At 43.8% G+C, this 21,796-nt stretch overlaps 1 protein-coding gene across 4 annotated transcripts in view; it reads right to left on the bottom strand.

Annotated features, from left to right (window-relative positions):
* Positions 1 to 1,244: 1,244 nt before the first annotated feature.
* LOC122575706 (mushroom body large-type Kenyon cell-specific protein 1) overlaps positions 1,245 to 21,796 on the bottom strand; it is a 130,452-nt gene continuing 109,900 nt past the window's right edge. For all 4 annotated transcript variants that reach the window (XM_043745029.1, XM_043745030.1, XM_043745028.1 and 1 more), the window contains one exon: positions 1,245 to 21,446. In XM_043745029.1, coding sequence (XP_043600964.1) covers positions 20,093 to 21,446 — 1,354 coding nt within the window. In that variant the 3' untranslated portion in view covers positions 1,245 to 20,092. The remainder of the gene's footprint in view (positions 21,447 to 21,796) is intronic.

Below are 21,796 nucleotides of genomic sequence, written 5' to 3'. Positions count from 1 at the left end.
AACGAAAAATAAAACCGTGGAAATTAAATATTTTCAATCGATTTTATTGAAAATAATACAACAAAATATCTCATAATAATAATAATAATTAAAAATAATTAATAATAATTAATGATACGTACTGCTCTATTCGGTATCTAAATAATCATGTCTTAAAACGTCATTTAAATAATAATAATAATAATAATAATAATAATAATAATATTATCGTCGTCATTATATAATTATCGTAATAAAATAAAATAAAATAAAATAAAATAATAATAATAATAATAATGATAAAATAATAATAATCATAAAGACAATAAAGTTAATAATAATAATAATAATTATATCGTATAATAATGCATCAATAAACAAACTTAATAATCTAATTATTGGTTAATGATTCGTCATCGTCCTTGATCGCTATCAATGGATCTTTTTTTCTTTACCTAGCCATTAATAATGGATAATTAATTAATTCATAATTAAATTACACGTTGCTTGGATATGCACATACAGATATAAAGTCGTTTTTGGTCCCACCTAACTGCAAACATTATATTCGTACAATTTTTTTTTTTTTTTTGTTTCGCATGGATCGCTTTACATGTAATGCGTGTATGTAAGTAAGTGTCTCTGTGTGTCATGTAAGGTGTTCGTTACGTGTGCCCAAGTTGCGAAAAACTATTGTTAACTACCGGTAAAGCTGTCGTTTCTCAAAAAATTTATAATCGCGTATACACATGACAATGTTCCATTTGCCCATTTTTTAAATCGCCTTCTGCCTTTTTATCCTTCCTTTCGCGGTACTTTAATATTTCTCTTTTTTTCTTTTTTGTTATCCTTATCACTCTCTATCACCTTAGTTCTTTCTATTTTCATGTTTCGCGGAACTCGTGATCGTTCCCTTCGGGCGGTCCGAAATAAGCAAAAGAAAGAAAAACGAAAAACCGATCGTACCAATGTCGCGACCAAATGTGATCTGCCGTTTCGGAAACTTTCTACTACCCCGACATCGTAGCTGCGTTTCGTTCCCAAACGAAAATTTTGTATCTTTCTGTTCTATCAATTTTCAATTTCTTCCTCGTATTGCCAATTCGCATTTAGTTTCGTTTCCCGGCAATGAATGGACGCGTCGCTCGAGACATGTTCCCATTTTATCGAACATGTCTTCCCGCACTTCTACCACTGATATATTTTCCTTTTTTCTTCCTTTTCGAAAAGAAAAACTCTTTACAACTGGCATTTCGTTATGCTTCTTTTCTTTTTTTTTTCTTTTAAAATACGCTTAAGTTACCTAGTAACATTATTCTCACTAGATACATCGCCGCGTAAAGAGGAACGTGTTGGACGACGTCCTCCAGAGAAATTTCCTGCCTTTCTTTTTCTTTTTCTTTTTTTTTTTCTTTTTTTTCTCTCTTGGAACTCAAGGATGCATTTGTTTCGACGTCGTCTTCACGGCCCACTTTCCGCGACAATATTTTACAGCCAATTGAGATAATTTCGACGCGGGACCATCCTTCGCGGTACCGCCTCTATTATACCTAATTTAATCTTTCTCATTAAGGCTAGATTACGCGAATTTTATTTTACATTTTCTCGCACGAATACTGGTTTATATCAGTCGCACATTTTTCTATTAGTCTGGCCATCCGTTACAACAATTCGACGAAGTCTTGTCGTGAAAACTGTTGCTCGTCTCGCGCTCCTCGCACGTTCTACGATTTTCTTTCTCGCTTCCTCTCTTCCTTTTCTTATCGCATAATCGCTATTTCGAGGATTAATTTGGAAAGATTACGCGAGAAGACCGCGCCGACTTGACGTAAACTGGACTCGCAACACGAACCAGACCTGTATGCGGGGTAATGCCAGTTGCACGCTTTCTCAGAGACGAATTTTACAACGTCGAAGGACACGTGCGCTTCCACCAATCGAATTCGGTTTAAATGCTATGAAAATAAATGCTATATATACAGTCGACTGACCATTCGTTCGCGCTATGCTTAACGGAACAAGTTATCGCTAATGTAGAGAAAGTGCAACTTCGATCAGAAGGAATGTTGACGAGTTAAAAGAAGGAAAAGGAAGAACAAAGTAGAAAATTAAGGAAAAGAAGGTTTCACGCGGAAGCGCACGTTCTTCCAATTCGCCTCCTCGTCCGCTATTCGGCGAGACGATTGACGCAACTTCACGGAACGCGAGTGAATTACATTTTTGGAATCGTTGTTTAGTCACGATCGGCTCGTTTCCGGAAGTCGTGGCAATCGGTCGATCGAACTTTCACGTCGCATCGTTAACACATTTCAAACATTATAACCTCACAACCATTTTGATAACAATCAACCTTCAACAAAAGAGCGTCCTACTTCAAAGAATCTTTAAAAAATGCGTCAGCCCGCGAATCCACTACCAGCGATACGCGTCACTCGCTTTGTTCTTTCGTGAGCATGTTCTTCGCTCTACATCTCTCGAACGTTCCCGATAACCGGAAGTCAATCCTGCCGGCTGACGTATCACATGTTTCAAAGCTGCGAACCACGTACTTGCGATTTGTTCCGCACTCGCCACTCTCATTCACTCGCAATTCGCTCGAACGCGACTCAAAAGAATGCCCAAAGTATGTCTTTTTTCTCGCTCAAGCTTCGATCTCGACCGTTCACTGCGTTTACAGCCGTTTCCGCTTACGCCAAGAGCGCGTGTACCAACCATTTTTACCCGAATGCTATAAAAATCTCGAGTTTTATCGACGATCGGTCGCAGTGCACGACTGTTGTCGTTTGATAAAATCGAAATCTCGATAATCCAAATTTAAGATGGAATTTCCTATCGAGCGTTAGACTCGTACGTTTAAAATTATAGTTGTAGCGGATGCCAGTTCCGACGAACTGTCATTCTGATGAATACGTTAGAACGATCAAATAATATCGTATATACATTTTTATGAGAATCGTTACAGCGCAATTTCGTTCTTCGGATATTTCCTTAACGCGAATATGACAGTCGAAGGTTGTTTAGGAGTAATTTTTCACGAAAAATCCTTATACCACCCTTCTTAATTAACCATCTGGAGATGTATCTTTTTTTTCTTTTCAAAAGTCACCGCAATAATCTAATGATTAGAAAACCGTTAAATTTGAGAAAAAGTGTATTTAAAAAATTACTTTTGGTAAAATACACACCTAGTTATAGCTATATAAGAACCTTCGGAAAACCTTACTTTTGCATGTATCGGACCATTAATCTCGAAAGGGTAAAAATGTCCGATCTATCGTCTTAAAACATTCGAAAAGACGTTCTTTCATATCGTCTCCGTTATTCTTCGTTCAATTAAAATACGAGAAACGTTAGATAGGATTAAAAAAAAAAAAAAAAAGAAAGACAGTAGAGGAAATCCTACCTTAAATGCGGAAGATCGATCGCCGATAGGTCGAAATGAACGGCGAGCGATCGCGGATAAATATCCATCTGTAGTCGGTCTACAATTATAAGTAACAATCATCGAGCAGATGTTTGGTTGGTGCACGCGGCCTTCCCAAGTCACGTATTCCCGATCCATCGGGCGAACACCGATCTCACGTCCATGAGATACGACCTTTACAAGCTACGAGAATCCGTTTAGCTCGGAAGGATCGTAGATCATCGACGTGGAGAATTCTTCTTGCCCGTTAATTCCGTAAACCAAGTGATCAACAGAAGTAACGTTACTAATTGCACGATTTAAAAACTCGATTTAAAAACACGATTTAAAACTCCAGCGATACCTATTTCTAGTCGCGCTACGATTACGTACATCAACTCTATACAAATTCGCGTATCCCGCGTCTCTCGCGCGACCGATTTCTATGATACACGCGTTACAACTGTTCAACTGCCCCCATTGAAGCGTATCGATATATCTCGTATGCGATACATTGGTCTAGCGTATTCGTAATTGTGTCTTTCGACGAAAAATTGGTCTATCGATGTACGATTGTAATATGTGTATCCGCGTCTGTGTATGTGTGTGTGTGTGTGTGTATGTGTGTCTATCTTTTCTCACGTCGTTTATGAATAAACCGTAGGCGTATTTGTTGAATACATATATATATATATATTTGTGTGTGTGTGTGTGTGTGTGTGTGTATGTATGTGTTTGATGTAAAAAGGTACAGATTTTGTATATAGGTGTTTGGTATTGATGATCGATCCCGCTTGTATTCCTCCAACGAGCTCTCCCGCATCGTTATTTCGCGAAACGGGTTGAAAAAGGAAAAGCTTTCGAAACGAAATAAGAAGAAGATGCAAGCAACCGGCCGGTGTAAAGAGAGTAAAATAGAGAATGGCTGCCTGGTTGGAGAAAAGGGCCGGTGATTCTCGCTCGCACGTGGACGTAGGGCTTACCGTGGACGAACTCAAAGGGCCTCCCCCTCCCCGCGAGTTACGATCGAACGCGACACGCCGTTTTGCTCGATTTGCTCGTAGCGGCTTCGCGATTATTAATAATCGTCAACGAGATAATTAGCGACGCGTGCACACGGCGCGTGAGCGCGCGCGTGCCCCCTGCGCCGCCTCATAATTATCTATATATATATAGATATATTTATATGTATATATATATATAAACGACAGCGCCTACCGCCATAAGAATGACCGATAATCGATATATAATCATCGCGGTGTAAACAATAAATGGCGACACGTATATCGAGAGGTCTCATATTTATAATATATATCTATGTAACGCTTTGGACGCGCCTTTAAACTCCTCCCTTTCGATACGAAACGATAATATATAACTGTAAAATCCATGTGGAATATAAAAAATATTCTCTTGACGTTTCCTACCTAACTATATGAAACACTGCGCTAAGACTGTATACTTCGTTACGAAACGTATATGCGCGCGCGCGTCTGTGTGTACGCGTGTACCTGTTTGCGTCTGTGTATGTACTGTAACGTTGTATACGTTGTCCATGTGTTTCACGTTCGTAGCTGTGTGTCTGACTGAGTGCGTGTGTCTGTGTGTGTGTGTGTGTGTGTGTGCGTGCGCGTGTATGTGTGTATGTATGCGTGTGTAACTGTGTTCATCTACAACGTATGTTCATGTGTGGTATATTGTAGTGTAACGTATTCGTATATGTGTTCCGTCAGCTTTACGTACGATCTTTCTGCTCGAGCTTACGCGAAAGTGTTACGTCTAAGAAGCGAGGACAACCTGGGGTCCAGATCTCGACGTATACCTGACCGGTAGCGTGTTCGCTACACGGGAATGCATCGATCGCCCGTTTCGAGATCTATCGTTCTTCCTTAACGCGACAGAAACAGAGAAAGAATCTCTATGAGCTGTCCGCTCGTTTCGAGGAGTCGCGCGTGGGAATGGACCTTCGGCCGCGTCTCAGCCCGTACAAACGTCTCTTAATTCTACGAGATATGCCGCTCAACGAAACAGGGCTTGAAACAAGGAGAGGTAGGGCTAGCGGACAAGGGCAGGGACACAAGGGTAGAATGTATATAGAGAGTCGCGGCCAGACTCATCGCGTCTGACCTTGAAAAGGTACGAACATCATTAACTCTTACCGCGTGCAAAAGTGTTACACTTGCATTGTACTTGACGAGCGATTACAAGAAAGGGACGAGATGAGAGATAGAAGAGAAAGAGAAAGAGAATTAGAGAGAGAGAGAGAGAGAGAGAGAGAGAAAGTGGGAGAAAGAGAGAGAAATGAAACTTAACATCGGCTACGTTTAGCGGAGGTGTCGACGGTCGACCGTGAATCGATCGATCTGCGCGTCGGAAATACACCGTACATATCGATACACTGGAAACTTAGCGTCTCTATACACAGGGCTACCTAAGAAATAAGCTTCCGGCAGGCGAGATTTAAACGATACGCCGCGCCGTTCGAAACACGCCTGCGCGAAAGCGTCCACGGTTTTCTAACGTTTTGCTCCGTTTACTTTACAAGACATTAAGACTGGCTCTGTTGCGATTAGACGAGTGTTCAACGAGTGTTTTGGGATCAGGCTATTATTTACCTACGATTTCTTTCTTGTCTTTCATCTTTGCCCTTGTTTCACCTTTCCACGTTTCGTATTTTAGCGCGCGGATTTCCAAATTCCTATAGATACAGCGGGGACACCGGTGCCATTCCGAGCTTTTTGCCATTCGACTAATTTCGGGAGATTCTCGCTGATTTGCGAAAGGCGATCAGCGAAAAATCGCGCTTCCTCGCGAATTCCTTAGTATGGGAGTATACCGTCGTTGAAAACTCGATGAAGGAAAAACAGTGTGTTCCGGTAAAGGTTAGTTAATCGTGTGTCGTAATCGCAGCATTCGTGGGTGATCTGATGTGTGTACGTGTGTGTCACGGTTTACAGAAAGTGATGCATAATGTCTACGCGGTATGTACAAGGTTGATTTTCTATCCGACGCTCGGCAAACACCGCGTCGGTGTTTGCACGATTTATGCCCAAATTAGATATACGGTTGATTAAACGCGTTATTCTCGCGCCTTCGCCGTGGCAAAGCAGCGCGAAGAGACGATCGCGAGCCGTCCGTTTCACGCGCAAAGTCCACGCATCTTATTAGAAAAAGAGTGAAAAGCTACGAAGATCCTCGCGGAATGTGTGAAGAAGCGATTCACTCGTTAAACTCCTCGTCACTGGCAAGTCGATACGGTGTGAATGCCCTGTTCGCCGATGGCAAACGCCAATTTTATACTTCTTCCCGGTCTAACGAAAGAGAAAATAAGGGAAAGTATATATCGAAATACACGGGGAAAAAAACGACGCGCGAATCAATCATTTCGCGTTGTATCGATGAAACGGGCATGCGTGATATTTAAGGCTCGTTTCCACCGTCTTCGACGGCTGATATCCTTCCCTTACGAATCAAACGACCGTTCGAACGTCTATCGTTCTTCTGGCTATCGTTTCTGCCCGTTCGAAAAGCCAGGCAACGTAGAAGGTGAACGTTTCTTTTTTTTTTTTTTTTAGAAAATACAGCGGAATGATCGTGGAATGATCGACATACCGGCAAGAACGATCGTTCGAACGTCGTTTGCTTTCTTATTTTTCTCGTTCCTTCAATTTCGATCGACGAAGAATTCGTGGAAGAGCAACGTACCACTAGAGGGGAAATAATGTTGGACAGTGCGTTTATAGGTGAAAAGTCGATAGAAAAAAGAAAGAATTCAAGCGGCCAAGGCGTGGAAAATAAAGAACGATCGGTAACGAAGCCTGGAATAGTCGGTGCTGTTTGAGGCTTTACCTCTTTGCAGCTATGCACGCGTATTATTCGACCGTTTCACTCTGTTCCCGAGAGTTGTAAGTACTTTGGAGGAAAAGAACGGGAAAAGAAGAAGCTCGATAGAGCTAGGAGAAAAGCGGTAGATTGGTAGAAGAAACTAACGACGAATGGGAGGCGTTCACGGCCCGGAGGCGCGATAAGAAACGGGAAGTAATCTACGACAAAAGTAACAAGAAACAAAAGATTACGAATTGCACTTGGGTTGGTCTCGGGTTCGCGAGCCGCGCTTTAATTAAAAAGTATAAAAAACAAGCTACATTAAAAAAAAAAGAAGAAAACGTACGTATATTTAAGAAATTGATTCGTAGTTCGTGCGTTTTTACTTGAAATTAATCGATAACCTTAATGAATACGTAACGATGACGGTAATGGTAATGACGATGACGATGACGATGGCGATGACGACGATGATGATGATGATGATGATGGTGATGGTGATGGTGATGATGGAGTAATAATAAAAATGAGGATGACCCGAATGACGAGGACGCGTAAGGACGATAATGATAACGATATCGATGATTTAACGACTCGTGATGACAATGACAACGACAATGCGAAAGATGAGGATGATAATGATAAGTACTACGTACATTAACCTATTAACAAACGCACGATTGTGTTCGCGTTAACGCAGACACGCCCACATACCATACGTATTTAACAACGTGATATACTTTAGCCGATACCTATATTTACGGGTGATGTAAATTTTTTTAATGGTTCACGGACTAACTAATATTCTTGTAACATGTATAGACGGCACTAGTAATAGAGATAATGTTCCTAACGAAGGTGATTACACACGTTAAACGCGCTTGTGTGCGTGCGTGTCTGTATTTCATCGTGAACGCATGCCCGTCGAATTCACAGACTTTCTCTTTTCGAATAACAATAGTAATAGTAATAGTATTAGTAGTAGTAGTAGTAGTAGTAGCAATAGTAGTAGTAGTAGCAGTAGTAGTAGTATTAATAATAATAATAATAATAAAAATAGCGGCAATAATTCTACTAATAATAGCTGATAATAAAAATAATAATGTAACTATCAATGTTAATAAAAATATCAATCCTAATCATCTGAATAGCAATAATAATAATAATAATAATAATAATAGTAATAGTAATAATGACAAACGTAACAGCAATTAATACGCGTAATTAAATCAATGAGTCTCGTCGTTAGCGTTACACGTATAGAGCTAAAGCGGAACAAGCGCTTCGTTATTACGACGATTGCCGTCGTAATCAGAAAATAAAATTCGCCGGAACGATTAAGTATGCCCTATTTACGATCGATCATGGTCGACCAGTGATACAAGATAAAACGGCGTAAGACGGCTCGCTCTCGCATCGACGTTTCTTTCCTCGCGACATTTTTCGAAAATTCGAAGCAACGAGACGAAGGCACGTATCGCGCCGCCTTCGGAGCTTCATCGTATAGAGAGCACTCGGTTTTCTTTAATTAATCGTAGGGAAAAAGAAAAAAAAATCGCTAGACGAAGCTCGGCTCGTGTGCACCTTTCCTCTTATTTTCTCTTTGATCCGGTGTTCTTTTCGTATCGAGAGGTTCGCTCGAAGGGTCCCGCGTCTTTCTCACAGCCACGCTAACGCGGTTCTCAGTCAACGATTTCGAAGAACGTTCTTTCCTCCCCCCGCGCTGCTTTCCGACGATCACCAAACGACGATTATCGCAAAATCTCGCGTTCCCTCTATACTTCCTTTTTTTTTGTTTTGTTTTGTTTTAAGAGCATATAAAAAGTCGTGTGGCACATTGACGGTTGGAATGTTATCATTGTTTCATTAAATTTATAATAAGAATCATAATAATTAATAATAGTAGTAATATAGTACTTCTTTGTGTTGTTAATAATATTCTTTTATGTATGTTTAATAATTAATTAATTAATTAATAATAATAATATAATAATATATATTTATATATATAATATATATAATATGTACCTTTTTTGTTTACTATAGTAGTTTGTTTCCTCTGCACTTATCGTTTATATTCTGTGCTGACTGCGGGTTTTGATTTGAGGGGACTTTCACCCGGCCCCGATCGTCCGACGCCATATTTATAACTCGTCGATCGTTCGCCGAGCCGGCGATCGTAAAAACGAAACGAACCGAATCCGAACGATTCGACCGCGTCATTTGAATAATCATCGCGCCGAGACGATACGGGCTGCCGAGTGATCCTTGCTTATTATTTTTTGTTTTTTTTTTTTTTTATTTTTTGCATTGCTCTTCGTGGCATCTGCGTTTGCGTTGATCACTGTTGGATAATATGAGATGTATAGATTTTTAGTAGCTGTACTTGTAACTCGGATGCACGGCGATCGTAGCGAGTGGTCGCACGTAGCGACGAACTCGCGATCGCGACGTGCTCTGCTCAGACAGAGAGAGATGTCTATTGTTGCTGCTTGTGTGTTGCTGGTTGCATTGTTCTCGGTGCCCGGGTGAGTATGCAACCCGTGGCACGGCGCAGGGAAACGATCGGACGGTCGCGGCGCCATCGGTTCGAACGGAGCCTGCTCTTCGATCGGCCGAGCTGTTGCTTCCTCTTTATGGATACGTCCACAGGACTCGCGGGAAAATTCGTCGTGTTTCGTGCCCGTAGACGAAACTACCTCGCATCGACAGCGATACGATCGCGACGAATTTTCGTCGTGATTCCGGTAAAGAAGGACGCACGACACGTCGAATCCGAATGGCGCCCGTCACGAACGCACCCCGCTTTAAACTGTAAGGAGACGACTGGTATCGGGAGGCTGCAATATTGTTGTAGCTGTATGTAGAAAGCAGACTGCGTGTATTGTTATACTTCTGGTGTTCGTTTAGCGTGTCACTGAGTGTGCGTGTGTGGTCGGAAATGCGGGTGAATTTTTCAAATTGCTAAAGGTTGTCCGGAGGGGTTGTTCATGTGGATGGATGACGATCTGTCGAATGGGATTTCGGTGCGGAGGGGATCGGAGCGTGGGGATTTTACATCCGGTTTGGATTCTTTAGTTTTCTTTTTTTAATCTTCTTGTCCTTAATTACCTCTTTCGCTTTCGATCGGTTACTTTAAACTTTAAAAACTTTGTAGCGCATCGGAACGCGCCCGGTCTCGCCGAGAGTTTCGGCGGGACGCAGTGATCGTCAGGGTCGGAACAACGAACTGCAGCTCGAAGACGAAGAAAAAAAAAACGGGAAAACGGTTGGCTCCTCGAAGAGGTCTCTCGTATACGTAACGCGCCGCTCGGACGTGTCTTTTGATTAATTCACCGGCAGTTCAGCGTACTTGGTCCGTAACTAGTTGGTCGTACTTTGAAGTTCCGGTGCGTATGATTTCAGAGTGATTTTGGTACAAACAGGTTTGATTGAAACACCGAGTCACCACCGTTCTTCCAACGTTCCGAGATTCGTTGGCGAGCCGATTCAGTTAGTCGTTTCATACGTGCCATACGTGTAATCGCGAGTAATATTCACGATCGCGACATCTTTCGTCGTCGCCACTTCTTTTCATCGATTCGATGAGTTTTCCTATCGATCGACTCGCTCCTTCGTAGTTCCAGTCGCACGTTTCCGACCTTGACGTTTTGCGCGGCGAGGCCGGGCATACACAGTGACAATATAGAAAAACGGAAAGAAACGAAACAACACGATATACAAACAACTAAAGCGCCAAACTACGAGTACTACCGGTGCTAACTACGTAGTACCAGCGCCATTTTTTCCTAACGCCTACTAGTCGAAAAGTCTAGGCATAGTCAGTGTCGAGACCGACCGCCTCCGATCTGGCCCGCCACCATCGCGGAAATGAGATCCGCGACCGACGAGGACGCATCGCTCTAACCGCAAACAAGACCGACTCAGTTCGCTCCTTAAACCTCGAAATAGGAACATGAAAGTAATTTCGATTCGTATATGGAACAAGAAGTAATTGTACTTTAAAGAATACATCACCTTTTGATGGACGAATAATACCTTTGTTTCACGAACTTCGTTTTCACCCGTTGACGCTCGTACGGACGCAGCAGCGATCGCGCGCTTTCCTTTTTCTTTTTTCTTTTTCTTTTTTTTAATTTCCTTCCATTTCTAAATACCTTCCCTTCTTACGTCTCAAAGTCTAACGATGCGAAACTCGAAATTTAAACCGATTAACGTTAGTTACCCGAGCAGCCAGTCGATGTCGGCGAATCGCGCAACCATTTATTAGAAAATATTCGAACAAAGGTTGAATAGAAATCCCGATAGCCTCTAACATTTGCCTCTACCGAGCATCGACCGATCGCAGCTGTCTCTCCGCGGGTGTCGAATCGACGAGCACCCATCGGCCGTGGCGTCACGCGTAAATCTTAACCCGCGCCAAGAGGTTTTACCAAACTACGGCGCGAGATAAACTATCGCTAGAAACGTGCGTGTCTGTGTGTGTGTGTGTGCGCGTGTGCGTGTGTGTATGTATGTATGTGTGCCCGAGAATGAAAAAAGACGTTTACTGCGGCAGCGAGAACGGATGATTTCGCGTAGCTCGTTCATTCCCAGCTGTCGCGAGAGAGCTTTGCAAAGAAATCGCTGTCAGTCGCAATACGAGGAGGCTCCGCGATTCGGGCTGATGTCGGAGGCGTGGTCGAGCACTGGCTTTCCCCGTCTTTGCCATTCTCGCGCTCAAATCTTCCGATTCGTTTTTTTCTTTTTTTTTTTTTCGTCGTATATCTATCTACCTATCTATTTAGATTCCTTCCTTTGCGCGTGTGCCGTCCGTGCGAAATTACGCGGACAGCGCACGGGCGTACGCGTTAGAAGTTTCCATAATTATATTTCGGTGTCGAGAGCCGGACGTCGAATCGACGCCTTGTCGACTTTGTTCGCCCATTTTGAACACAAATCGGTAAGTTCCAGCGTCGCGTCACATCGCGCCGTTTAGCGTATACGAATTCGCGGAAGATTCGACCCACCGCTTCAGGGACGACTTCCCGCCTTTTAAAGTCATTGCATGACTAGAGCCTACGAATTACGAGCTTATTAAAGCCAATTAGAAAGGTACCAAGTTTTCCACCGTTAACGGACCGTACCATCTCGGTTTCTACGTTGGTTCAGGCGGTAATTTATCTACTCCCTTTGGCCCTTCTCGATCCTCGGCCGTGCACGTCGTTCTTCGTTCTCCTCCTTCCCCCTTTTTGATTCGATCGAAAGACATCCGAAAGTGTGCCGGCAAAAATTGATCCAGGCAATACAGCTTAGTAGTTTTCAGTTTAAGCGATTAAATTTACCAACGTCTTTGTACAATTGTCCACGAGACATCGAACTGGATATCCGTCGAAGAAAGACGCGAACGTTCGAAGATGGAGAAAACGGCGTATCATACTTTGTCGTCGAATCGACGTCGGCTGCTTCTTGCAGTGTATGCGAGTACGTGTACGTGTTCTATGTAATATGGTAACGTGTGTCTGTGTGTGTATGTACGCGTGTTCGTCTGTTTATCATATGTATGTTGTACGTGTTATTCTTATGTGAACGACAGGCCAGCTCTTCGTTGATCACGAAAATCCCAACATTCGAGAATGCGTGAATTGAAAATAGAATTTAAAAACACGGTAACCTAGCGCGTAACAGTTCGTTTTCTTCATTTTTTCTTCGACGTCTGTTTGACGTGTACGTGTGTGGAAGTGTGAATGCGTGTCGAAGAGTGTTTCTCGCGCATGTGTGTATGCGTGCGTGTGTGTGTTCGTGGGTTTTCCGCGTGTGTATGTATGTGTGTGTATGTGTGTCAGCAAGAGTGTGTTGTCTTTGTGTGTGGCGTCAGTGTACCTAATTGCACTTATTCGACAAAACGGAACGTAAAAATGAACGCAAGATGGCGGCCGGACGGCCCTGGAACGTATACGGAGGTAATATACTTTTAAAATTTAGCTTTAAGGTCGCCCATCTCTATTTTTTTTTTTCTCTTTTCTTTTTTGTTCTTTTGCCTCTATCCCGTTCACTGCCTCCTGACTTTAAACCAACCCCACCATAGAACTAAAACTTCAGTTTGCTGCTACGGTATTACATTCGTCGTTCGTTCTGTTGCGAGTCGTAAAAACGTAACGTCGAAACTTAGGCACAATTTGGAACTGTTTAGACCATTTCTACACGACCCCACCCCGACGATGTTCGCGCGTCTACGCGTTCGAAGAAACTGATTGGCCAATTTTCAATCGATATTTCGTCAGTCTTCTCCAGTTAAGTTCTAAGGTTCGATAATTCGATAGTCGAGGTTCGACTTGTTTCTTGTCTTTGTTCTTCTCCTTTTCTTTCTCTCTCTTTTTTTTTTGGATTCGAACGAATTTCTTCGAAAATTATAGCGCACGAAAGAAACGAATGTAGAAACGAGTTTTCAGCGGACGGCCATCCAATTTTACTTCGGCAATCGAAACACGCGAACATCCCCTACGCAAACCATACCAAACGTGACGATACTCTGTGAGGTAGCTGACATTGAGCCGTTTCAGGGCCAATCGGACCAAATCTTCCAGTTTTTGGAAACACGAACCACCCGAAATGATCGTCGTTGCTCGATGCTGCGAGGTTGACGAACAAAGAAACAAATTATACGACAAACGATTCAATTTTGACGATCGAGAGTCTGGACTTAAAATTTCAAGCGAAAAGATCATCTATTCTCTTCCTTCTCGTTTTTAATTTTATCCTCTGACGCAATTCCGGGAACGAGAGGAAGAACACGCTGTTGGTATTCGAATGTTCTCGTTTGCCCGCGATGAAACGGAAAACGCGTAACGAAAATATATAAAAGCGATGAAAAAACGAGAATCTTTGGGCCCGATTTTCCGAGCAATGCCCGCCATCTTGGTCCCGTCTGACCACCGGTGTGGATAAACGTAATCTCGCGATCTCGCTTCTCCCGTATTTGTTTCATCTTTTGGTTTCTTTTTGTTTGTTTGTTTGTTGGCTTTCAATTCGCTCTCTCTTACTCGTCATTTTGTCTCCACACACCGTAATTACAATAGTATTTGTTTTTTTTTCTTTTATATCCGTAATCTTACACATATACACTAGCTGGTTACAATAATTTGTGAAAAATATACATCAAAATTTTGTTACTTTTTACATCACAGATATTTTAATATAATATATCTTCTTTTAATTCTTAAAGATTTCTTTTCCTCCCCGTTTTCGACCAATCCGTCTCTCGCCGGATCGTTTCAGCGTATCGCCCGCGACGTAAAAGGAGACGGCCGGAAAATCTACGAACGCGAAATCATTCCTCTCCCGACGTATCTCCCGCGAGAACGAATTTTGAAATGCCTTTGAAGAAAAGCCGCGTTTGATCCGATGAAATCTGGCCTGCGATTTCGAGAAGCCGATTCCACGACGCTGCCGCTACGTCGTGTGTATTAATACAATCCTTTAGTTCCGTGCTAACTGGGATTTCTTATTCTCGTCCCGCCGTCTCCCTCGAAGAAAAAAAAAAAAAAAGGAAAAAAAAAAGAACGTAAATCGACACTTCTCTCTACAGTCGCGTTGGCAACGATATCTGCCCTAGCTTATGCGACCTCGTTAGATCCACCCTAACACTCCTCTCTAGCTATTTCCTTCAAAGAACGAATTTCGATAGCGAAAATTTTCCTAAAACTGCTGTACACGATAACCAATGGACAGAATCTCTGTCCGTACGCCGATAATGTTTAAAATCACAGAATGTTGTCCAATTTTACACCTCTTACGTGAATATTTGCCCGCAAAAATAGAGAAGCATCTCTTTCATTTTTCTAGAAAATTTGTTTTCCCCTCTTTTCGCGTGTGTTTTGTCAATCGTACCAATCGGTTCATCGATGTCCATCGTTTCGGACACCAGAACGAAGAAGTTCCGAATTCCCCGAGCCGAGAACCGACGGTCGCTCGGTCTCGTCGATCGAAATCGCTGTGGCAGACACGTTGACGCGACTGTGTCACTGGGAAATCATTACACGGCAGCCCCGTTAATTACGCCGTTAGCGCCGATCGTCCCAATTGTCGCGATTCAGTCGTCCCGTTCTTAGCGAACGCGGACGAGTCTCGTAGCTCTCGCGTGTCTAATTCGCGCAGGAGTCGAGGCTGTCGTCGTCGAACCAGAAATTTCCTCTTCCACCACCCCTCTCCCTTCCGGAAACCTGGCGGATCGATCCCACGAGACGAATCCGCGATTACCATTTTTGATTATCACCTCTGCACGAATTCTCGAGAAGTCATTTTGTGCGTTGTGCATCACCGAATCGAAAGTAACAACAAAATTTCACACCGCTACCATCCCCTCTCCTGTCTTTTTCTTTCGTTTCTTCTTCTTCCTCTTCTTCTCTCTTTTTTTTTTTTTTTTTTTCTTTACTTTTAACGCGTTTGAAAGAACGAACTTCGAAGCTGGAGAAACGGACGAGTGGAGGAAATCTCCGGCGACGATGAGGTCGTCGATCTCGCGGACGTAAGTCTAATTGCAGCGTCGCGCCTCTCGTTTCCCTCGGTTGTAAAAGCCGCGGGAAGCTACCGTGGAACCGCTCGTGGATCGACGACGACGGATATCGACTCCTGGTTAGAGAACGCGTGCAGAACGTCGCGACGTATACTTTTTGTAACTGTAATTGAATTAACGACAATCATAATTTACGCACGTTTTACAATCATCCGCACGATAAATATCCATTTTTCACATCTAACGATAAATCTTTCGTAAAAGGGTATTATCGGGAGTCTCTGTTGTCCCGGGTGTGTCGGTGAATTGGATTTTTGCAAGGTAGAAAGGTGAAGAGGATTCGATTAAATCGGGGGAGGGGGTTAGAGGGTTTCAGGGGGTACGAGTAAAGTTAAAAAGGCAAGAGGGATGAAGGAATGGGAGTTAGGGTAAAGGGCGAAGGGGAAGAGGAAGCAGGAAAAGAAGGCGATAGTTGGAACGAGTGTAAGAAATATCCTTCCCTTCCTTTTTTTTTTCTTTTTTCTTTTTGGTGTAGTGCCTGGCGAATGTTTAGAAAAAGGTATCCTTTCCTTTTTGTTTTTCTTTTCTTTCGAGGTATCGTGTAGGTAAGATCACACCGAACAATTTACACTTTGACGCGAAGCGGGTAGTCGGCTGGTGAGTGATTAAAAAGGGGTGTGTTAGTGGATACAGGGTTAGAAGGAAGGTTTTAATTTACGTTTACACACAATCATGATTAGTGCTTTGCTTTTCACTTGTGTTTTTCTGCTGTTCAGCTTCGATATTAATTTTTTTTTTTATTCTTTAACCCTAAGGAGACCTTAACGTTTACACTCAATAACTTGTTATTTTTTTTTTTTTAATAGTTTTCCGACGCGCTTCTCTGCGTGGGTGCGCTTCACCCGTCTTTTTTTTTTTCATTCCCTTTTAGAGCTTTCCTCCTTAATTCACGGTTTTTTTGCTTTAAGTTTAGGGGTGGGTAAATTTTAAGTTTAATTCCAAAAAACACCGAGAGAGTAGCCTTGCTTATACGATTTACTTTTTTTTCGTAAGGTATAATTTTTTTTGCGTTAGTAAGGAATTTTTGCTTTTTTTAAAACACCGAACATACATGCCTTATACTTTATGTACAGCCTAGAGTCTTTCAGTCGTTACTTTACTTAAAGAGAGTCATGAGATGAGTGCGTGAATTATCCTTTCGTTTCCTCTGTCCTCGTCCTTTCTTTTTTTTTTTTTCTTTTTTAGAATCAGAACTTGTGAAATCCTCCTCGACACGCGAGAAAGACGGAAAAATCGTGGCCCGCGGTGTGTACTTTAACGCGCCGAACTTCACTATTTTCCTCAAACGTGGTAACGTTTTCTACGCGTGTTTCGCTAAAACGAGTCATTCTGCTTTCGAATCCGCCTGCTCTCATCGATTTCGTCTTGGTCCAACGTCCTGCTCGGCTACTACAACTAGCGAAACGACGAAATCACCACTTCTTCCCTTCTTTTCCTTTTTTTTCTTTTTGTATTTATTTCAACGTGTTCATTCTATATAGTCAAGGATCTCCTGTCGAACGGAATTCTAATTTGAAATACGAGAAGATACCTCGATAGTCGCGCGCACGACGCTCATGGATAACCTGCGAAAAAATTAGTCAAAAGAGGAGGGACTGGCGTTCTTCGTGTTGTATCGTCGCTCACCGCGACCGAAACGATCGTGACAGAATTTCGAAATTTCCATTCCAAGAAGTTTCGATGTTCGCTGGCCTTTTCCTCGGAAATTACATGATTTTCCGAAGCATCCGTCGGCTGTGCTAACGTCGTAGACGCAGATGAAGCCCGTAACGACGACGATGGTAATGAAACGTTGTACGAATTTTGCAGAGATTAATTTCTAAGGATCAGTCGCATCGTTGAAGAGGAGCGAAAGAGGAATTCTTTCTCTGATACCCAACGACGATACTCTCTAGAACTCGTTACGGTAACTGCCGTCATCATAGTCACCGTCATTGCCTCTATTGATGACCAATAAGAAGCTTCGAAAATTCGTTTAACGTCCGGAGAAAGTATCGACGAACATCGGAACGTGTTTCTCGAAATGGAAATCTCCGAATTCCCCTATTAGAAATAACGATGGCCGATCTTTTCGACGCGTTCGAATTTCATCTAATTTTGCTACGTTTTTTCTTCGACGCTAAAAGGAAAACACCATCGAGATACAGTCGTGTGGTTCGTAGAAAAAGTCAGACAGGAAGAAACTAATGTCCGATCGTACGAAACGTCGTCACACTCGCCTGATTTATCGTACGTTTCGATCGTCGACCACGCGGATCGACGACTATCTAGAAGAGAAAGGGAATCGATTCCTCCCAGAAGCGAGTGGGATGTTTTCCTCGTGAAGAAATTCTACGAACGCCGCCATTACAGCTGCTTCTCTTCCTCTACGCGATAGAAAATTTGCAATTTGTATCAAAATGCGTGGCGTTGCCGCGCGTAAGAAAAATTTTTGCACTTCGGTAAAGAACAACCGAGTGGAGAACAAGCGCACGCCTATACATATAGCGATCCTTTTTCTCCAAATGCCTTATGTACATCTACGCGTTTCCATTTTCTCTTTTAACGTTTTCCTCGTAGATCTCCCCTCGCCGCAGTTCCATGGAACAAAACGATCGTCGTCGACGAGAGAATCGAATTAAATTCATCTTTCTTCCCGTTGCTTCTCCAAACGATATTCCCGATGTTCCTCGTTTTCGAAACGTAACGCGCATGTTCGCGAAACATTTACTCTTCGTGCGTCGATCAACGAGATAAGAGCGATCGTTCCCTCATCGATGAAAATCGTTTCGTACCCTTCTAAGCAGCTTATTCCCGCTTCCCTCTTTCGTTCTTGTTCGATGCGACCCGTTTAAGAGGGGGTACGCGTTTTTACCGAACGCCAGCCTCGAAATAACCGAGATTAGAGAAATATTGTCGCCTTATGAAAAAACGTCATCTATACGCGCGCCAACAAAAGTCTTGGCTCGTTCTCGTTTCGCATACGTTCGTAATGACCAAAAATATATGTATATATATATAATATATAATATATCATTCCTTATATAATTATGTTGCTCCTTACGAGTTAAGTAATGTTAGTAGTAGGTAATAAGTTTTTTTTTTTTCTTGCATTAGGTAGTTTTACATCGATAGAGGAAAAAATACGTTGTTGCGTCGGCAATTATTCTTATTTCTTCATTTTTTGTTCGTCTTCTCGTCGCGTTCGCGCGTTCAAAATGTCTATCATCGGCCAACGTATCCGCGCGCGTTGTCGACCGGACAACCCTGCAGAATTTTCATCGCGCGCTCCTACCCAACGCGTATCTTCTCTACGGACGCGTGCACGCGCGGACTGTTTCACGTGCTGCTTCGTCTGTTCCCCGTTTTGTATTTTAACGCCGGGCCGTTGCATAGATCGGCATACGGTAATACCGTACACGCGCATTCTTGCTTACCCGACGGTGTCAGAGGCGTCCATATGTACGTGTGAAAATAAGTGTATCACCGAGCGAATGAGTACGTCTATCTGCGTGTCTCTGTGGATGGCCATGTGTGTGTATCGTGTGTATGCATTCGGTACAATAACGTTACATCGTGTCTTGTATCCGTTTCTTGCCTTCTCCTCGAATCGAAATATCGCCATAGTCAAAAATGTACCGGTACGACCTGCCGTCAGCTGGACGGAGTTCGAGCGCCGGATACATGTAACTGATGGAATCGCAGTGGGTTCACGGGTGGTTGGGTAGCATTTACGCATTTCTGTGTTTTCCTTTTTTCTTTTTTTCTTTTTTCGTTACTCGCTTGTCCGTCTTTTTTTTTCTGTTTCCTCTATTGCCTCGCGACGTTCAAGGGGCTTCCGGGTGGAAAGGGCAGGGTCAGGCTCGGGACTACTACCGTTTCGTGCCACGTTTCGCGTTTTCTTCGAAACGTCCCTCGTCCTATACACGCACACACACACACCAACGGAGGAGGTGCTCGGCTTTCACGCCCTTCTCCTCGGAAACGGTCGCGCGTTGGCTTTCATAGTCGACGCGCGACGAAGTCGTGCACGAATTTCCGGTTCTTTGTCGGTTCTGGCCGATGGTGTCGAGGCCAATCGCGAGACACAACAGTGACAATTATCGAGTACACGTTGGTGTACATGCTTGAACCGAAACAGAGGGAGAAAGAGAGAGACAGAGAGAGAGAGAGAGAGAGAGAGTGAGAGAGAGAGAAAGCGGAGGCCGAGGATCCCCGACCGTGGCAACGTGGTGTGTAAAATGCCGGTGCATTGGGCGGGAATGTGGACTATTACCGTCTACACGGATCGTTCACCGTATATTATTCGTTACTTGTATACTTTACTGATCAACGATACCGACTTTCTTTTCCTACTGCTCAACGGAGTCTTCCATGCTGATAACGGATCCACGTTGCTCCGTCGATTGCTGGCTGTTGGTCTGCTCGCCGGACCTGTTGTTCCCGATGTTGTAGCCCCGCTGCAGTTGCACAACCAGTCCGCTCACCGCATCGTATTCCTTTTGCTGCTGTTGTGGCTGCTGCTGTTGTTGTTGCTGCGGTTGCTGCTGCTGCTGCTGCTGCTGCTGCTGCTGCTGCTGCTGCTGTTGAGTCTTCTGGCTCGAATGATCTACTATAAGCTTACTATCACAGGCACTTTTTTTCTCAGTTGATACGGCGTAGAGATTGTGTAAGTCCGGGTAGTGATTCAGCTGCTGCTGCTGTTGCGGCTGCTGAATGGTCAGAGTCTTTCTATCGCGGTCTTCCTGTCCACCGTTGTGTACCTCTCGTTCCCTGCTGCTACGATCGATCCTCGAGTCCCGGGTACTGTCCTCGTCTCTGCTTCCGGCCCTTGAGATCGAGAGAGGTGTCGGCGGCGACGTGAGTCGATCGCTGCCGTCGTCGTTCCGGCCACGTTCCGACGGTGACGGGCTAAGGTCGACGGTGGGCACGCGTTCCGGTCTTTCCGGGATCGGCCTACCGGTTGTCGATGGTCCCCTGTAGCTCTCGTCCTCGCTGCTGTCCTGAGCCAGCCTCGACACCGGCGTTCTCCTCGAGTTTCTGCACAGTTGATCGATCAACGTTTTGCCCCTCATCGATTCCGGGAGTTGTTGCTGCGAGGACGACTGCTGCTGGTTCCTCGCGTCGGTCATTGCCCTCTGGTCCCTTGGAATTCCCGTCTCGAGGCTCGACCTGATCAAATTGTCCAAGAAACTGCCGTTCGCTCCCGAACCATCGTACAAGCTCTCGGATACCTCCCGCGGTGCTTTGCTCATCGGCGTGCTACGAGAATTCGAGGTTCCAGGTGATTCAGCGGTGCCAGCAGCGACCCCTATCCCGTCCCTGTCTCGTTGTTGGTGTTGTTGTTGTTGCTGCACCATGGCCGCGTTCCTTTGTTGTTCCTGCAGACCGCGGATCCTACTCGTCGCGAAGTACTGTTCCGGTAGGATCGTTGGAACGTTCGGCGCTCCTGCCATGAACGGCGATGGCATGAACGGCGGCGGACTCCAGAAATTGAACGGCGTGAATGGCAAATGAGGCATGCCTTCTATGAACGGCGGCATCTTGATCCCGTTGGGTCCTGGGATACCGCCCGGTGACGTGAACGGTTTCTGTGGCTTTAATTGCGGTTTCTTGTCCGCCGTACCTGGTCGTATGTTCGCGGCTGCTGCCGCCGCTGCCACGGCTGAGGTCTCTTTCGTTTTATCGTCCGACTGCTTCTGGTCCCTGGAAATAGTAACGAAGAAGTTAGTAGAAAGAAGTAGAAATGCTACCTAAACAGAAATTGTCGTTCACCTATCATCGCCTTATGAAACGAAAGAAACTTTTCGGTCAACCTAATATGATTTCGTCTGTAAGAGTGAAAGAAAATTGTAGGAAAATTATTTATGTTCCAGCTATCCACGTACGAATCAGATAGAACAAGGCCGTCCAAAGCTTATGTCTCGACTAATCGAAGCAATAATATTCGAAACGTATCGTCGGGGCATTAACGATACGCCGAGACAAGCAAGAGTTTAGGCTAAAGAATAAGAAGAATAATCACGACATCCATTGTAACGATGTTAAACTTTACG

The sequence above is a fragment of the Bombus pyrosoma genome, linkage group LG15, assembly GCF_014825855.1.
Source record: "Bombus pyrosoma isolate SC7728 linkage group LG15, ASM1482585v1, whole genome shotgun sequence".
Lineage (NCBI taxonomy): Eukaryota > Metazoa > Arthropoda > Insecta > Hymenoptera > Apidae > Bombus > Bombus pyrosoma.
This window is presented reverse-complemented; position numbering and strand designations above follow the sequence as displayed.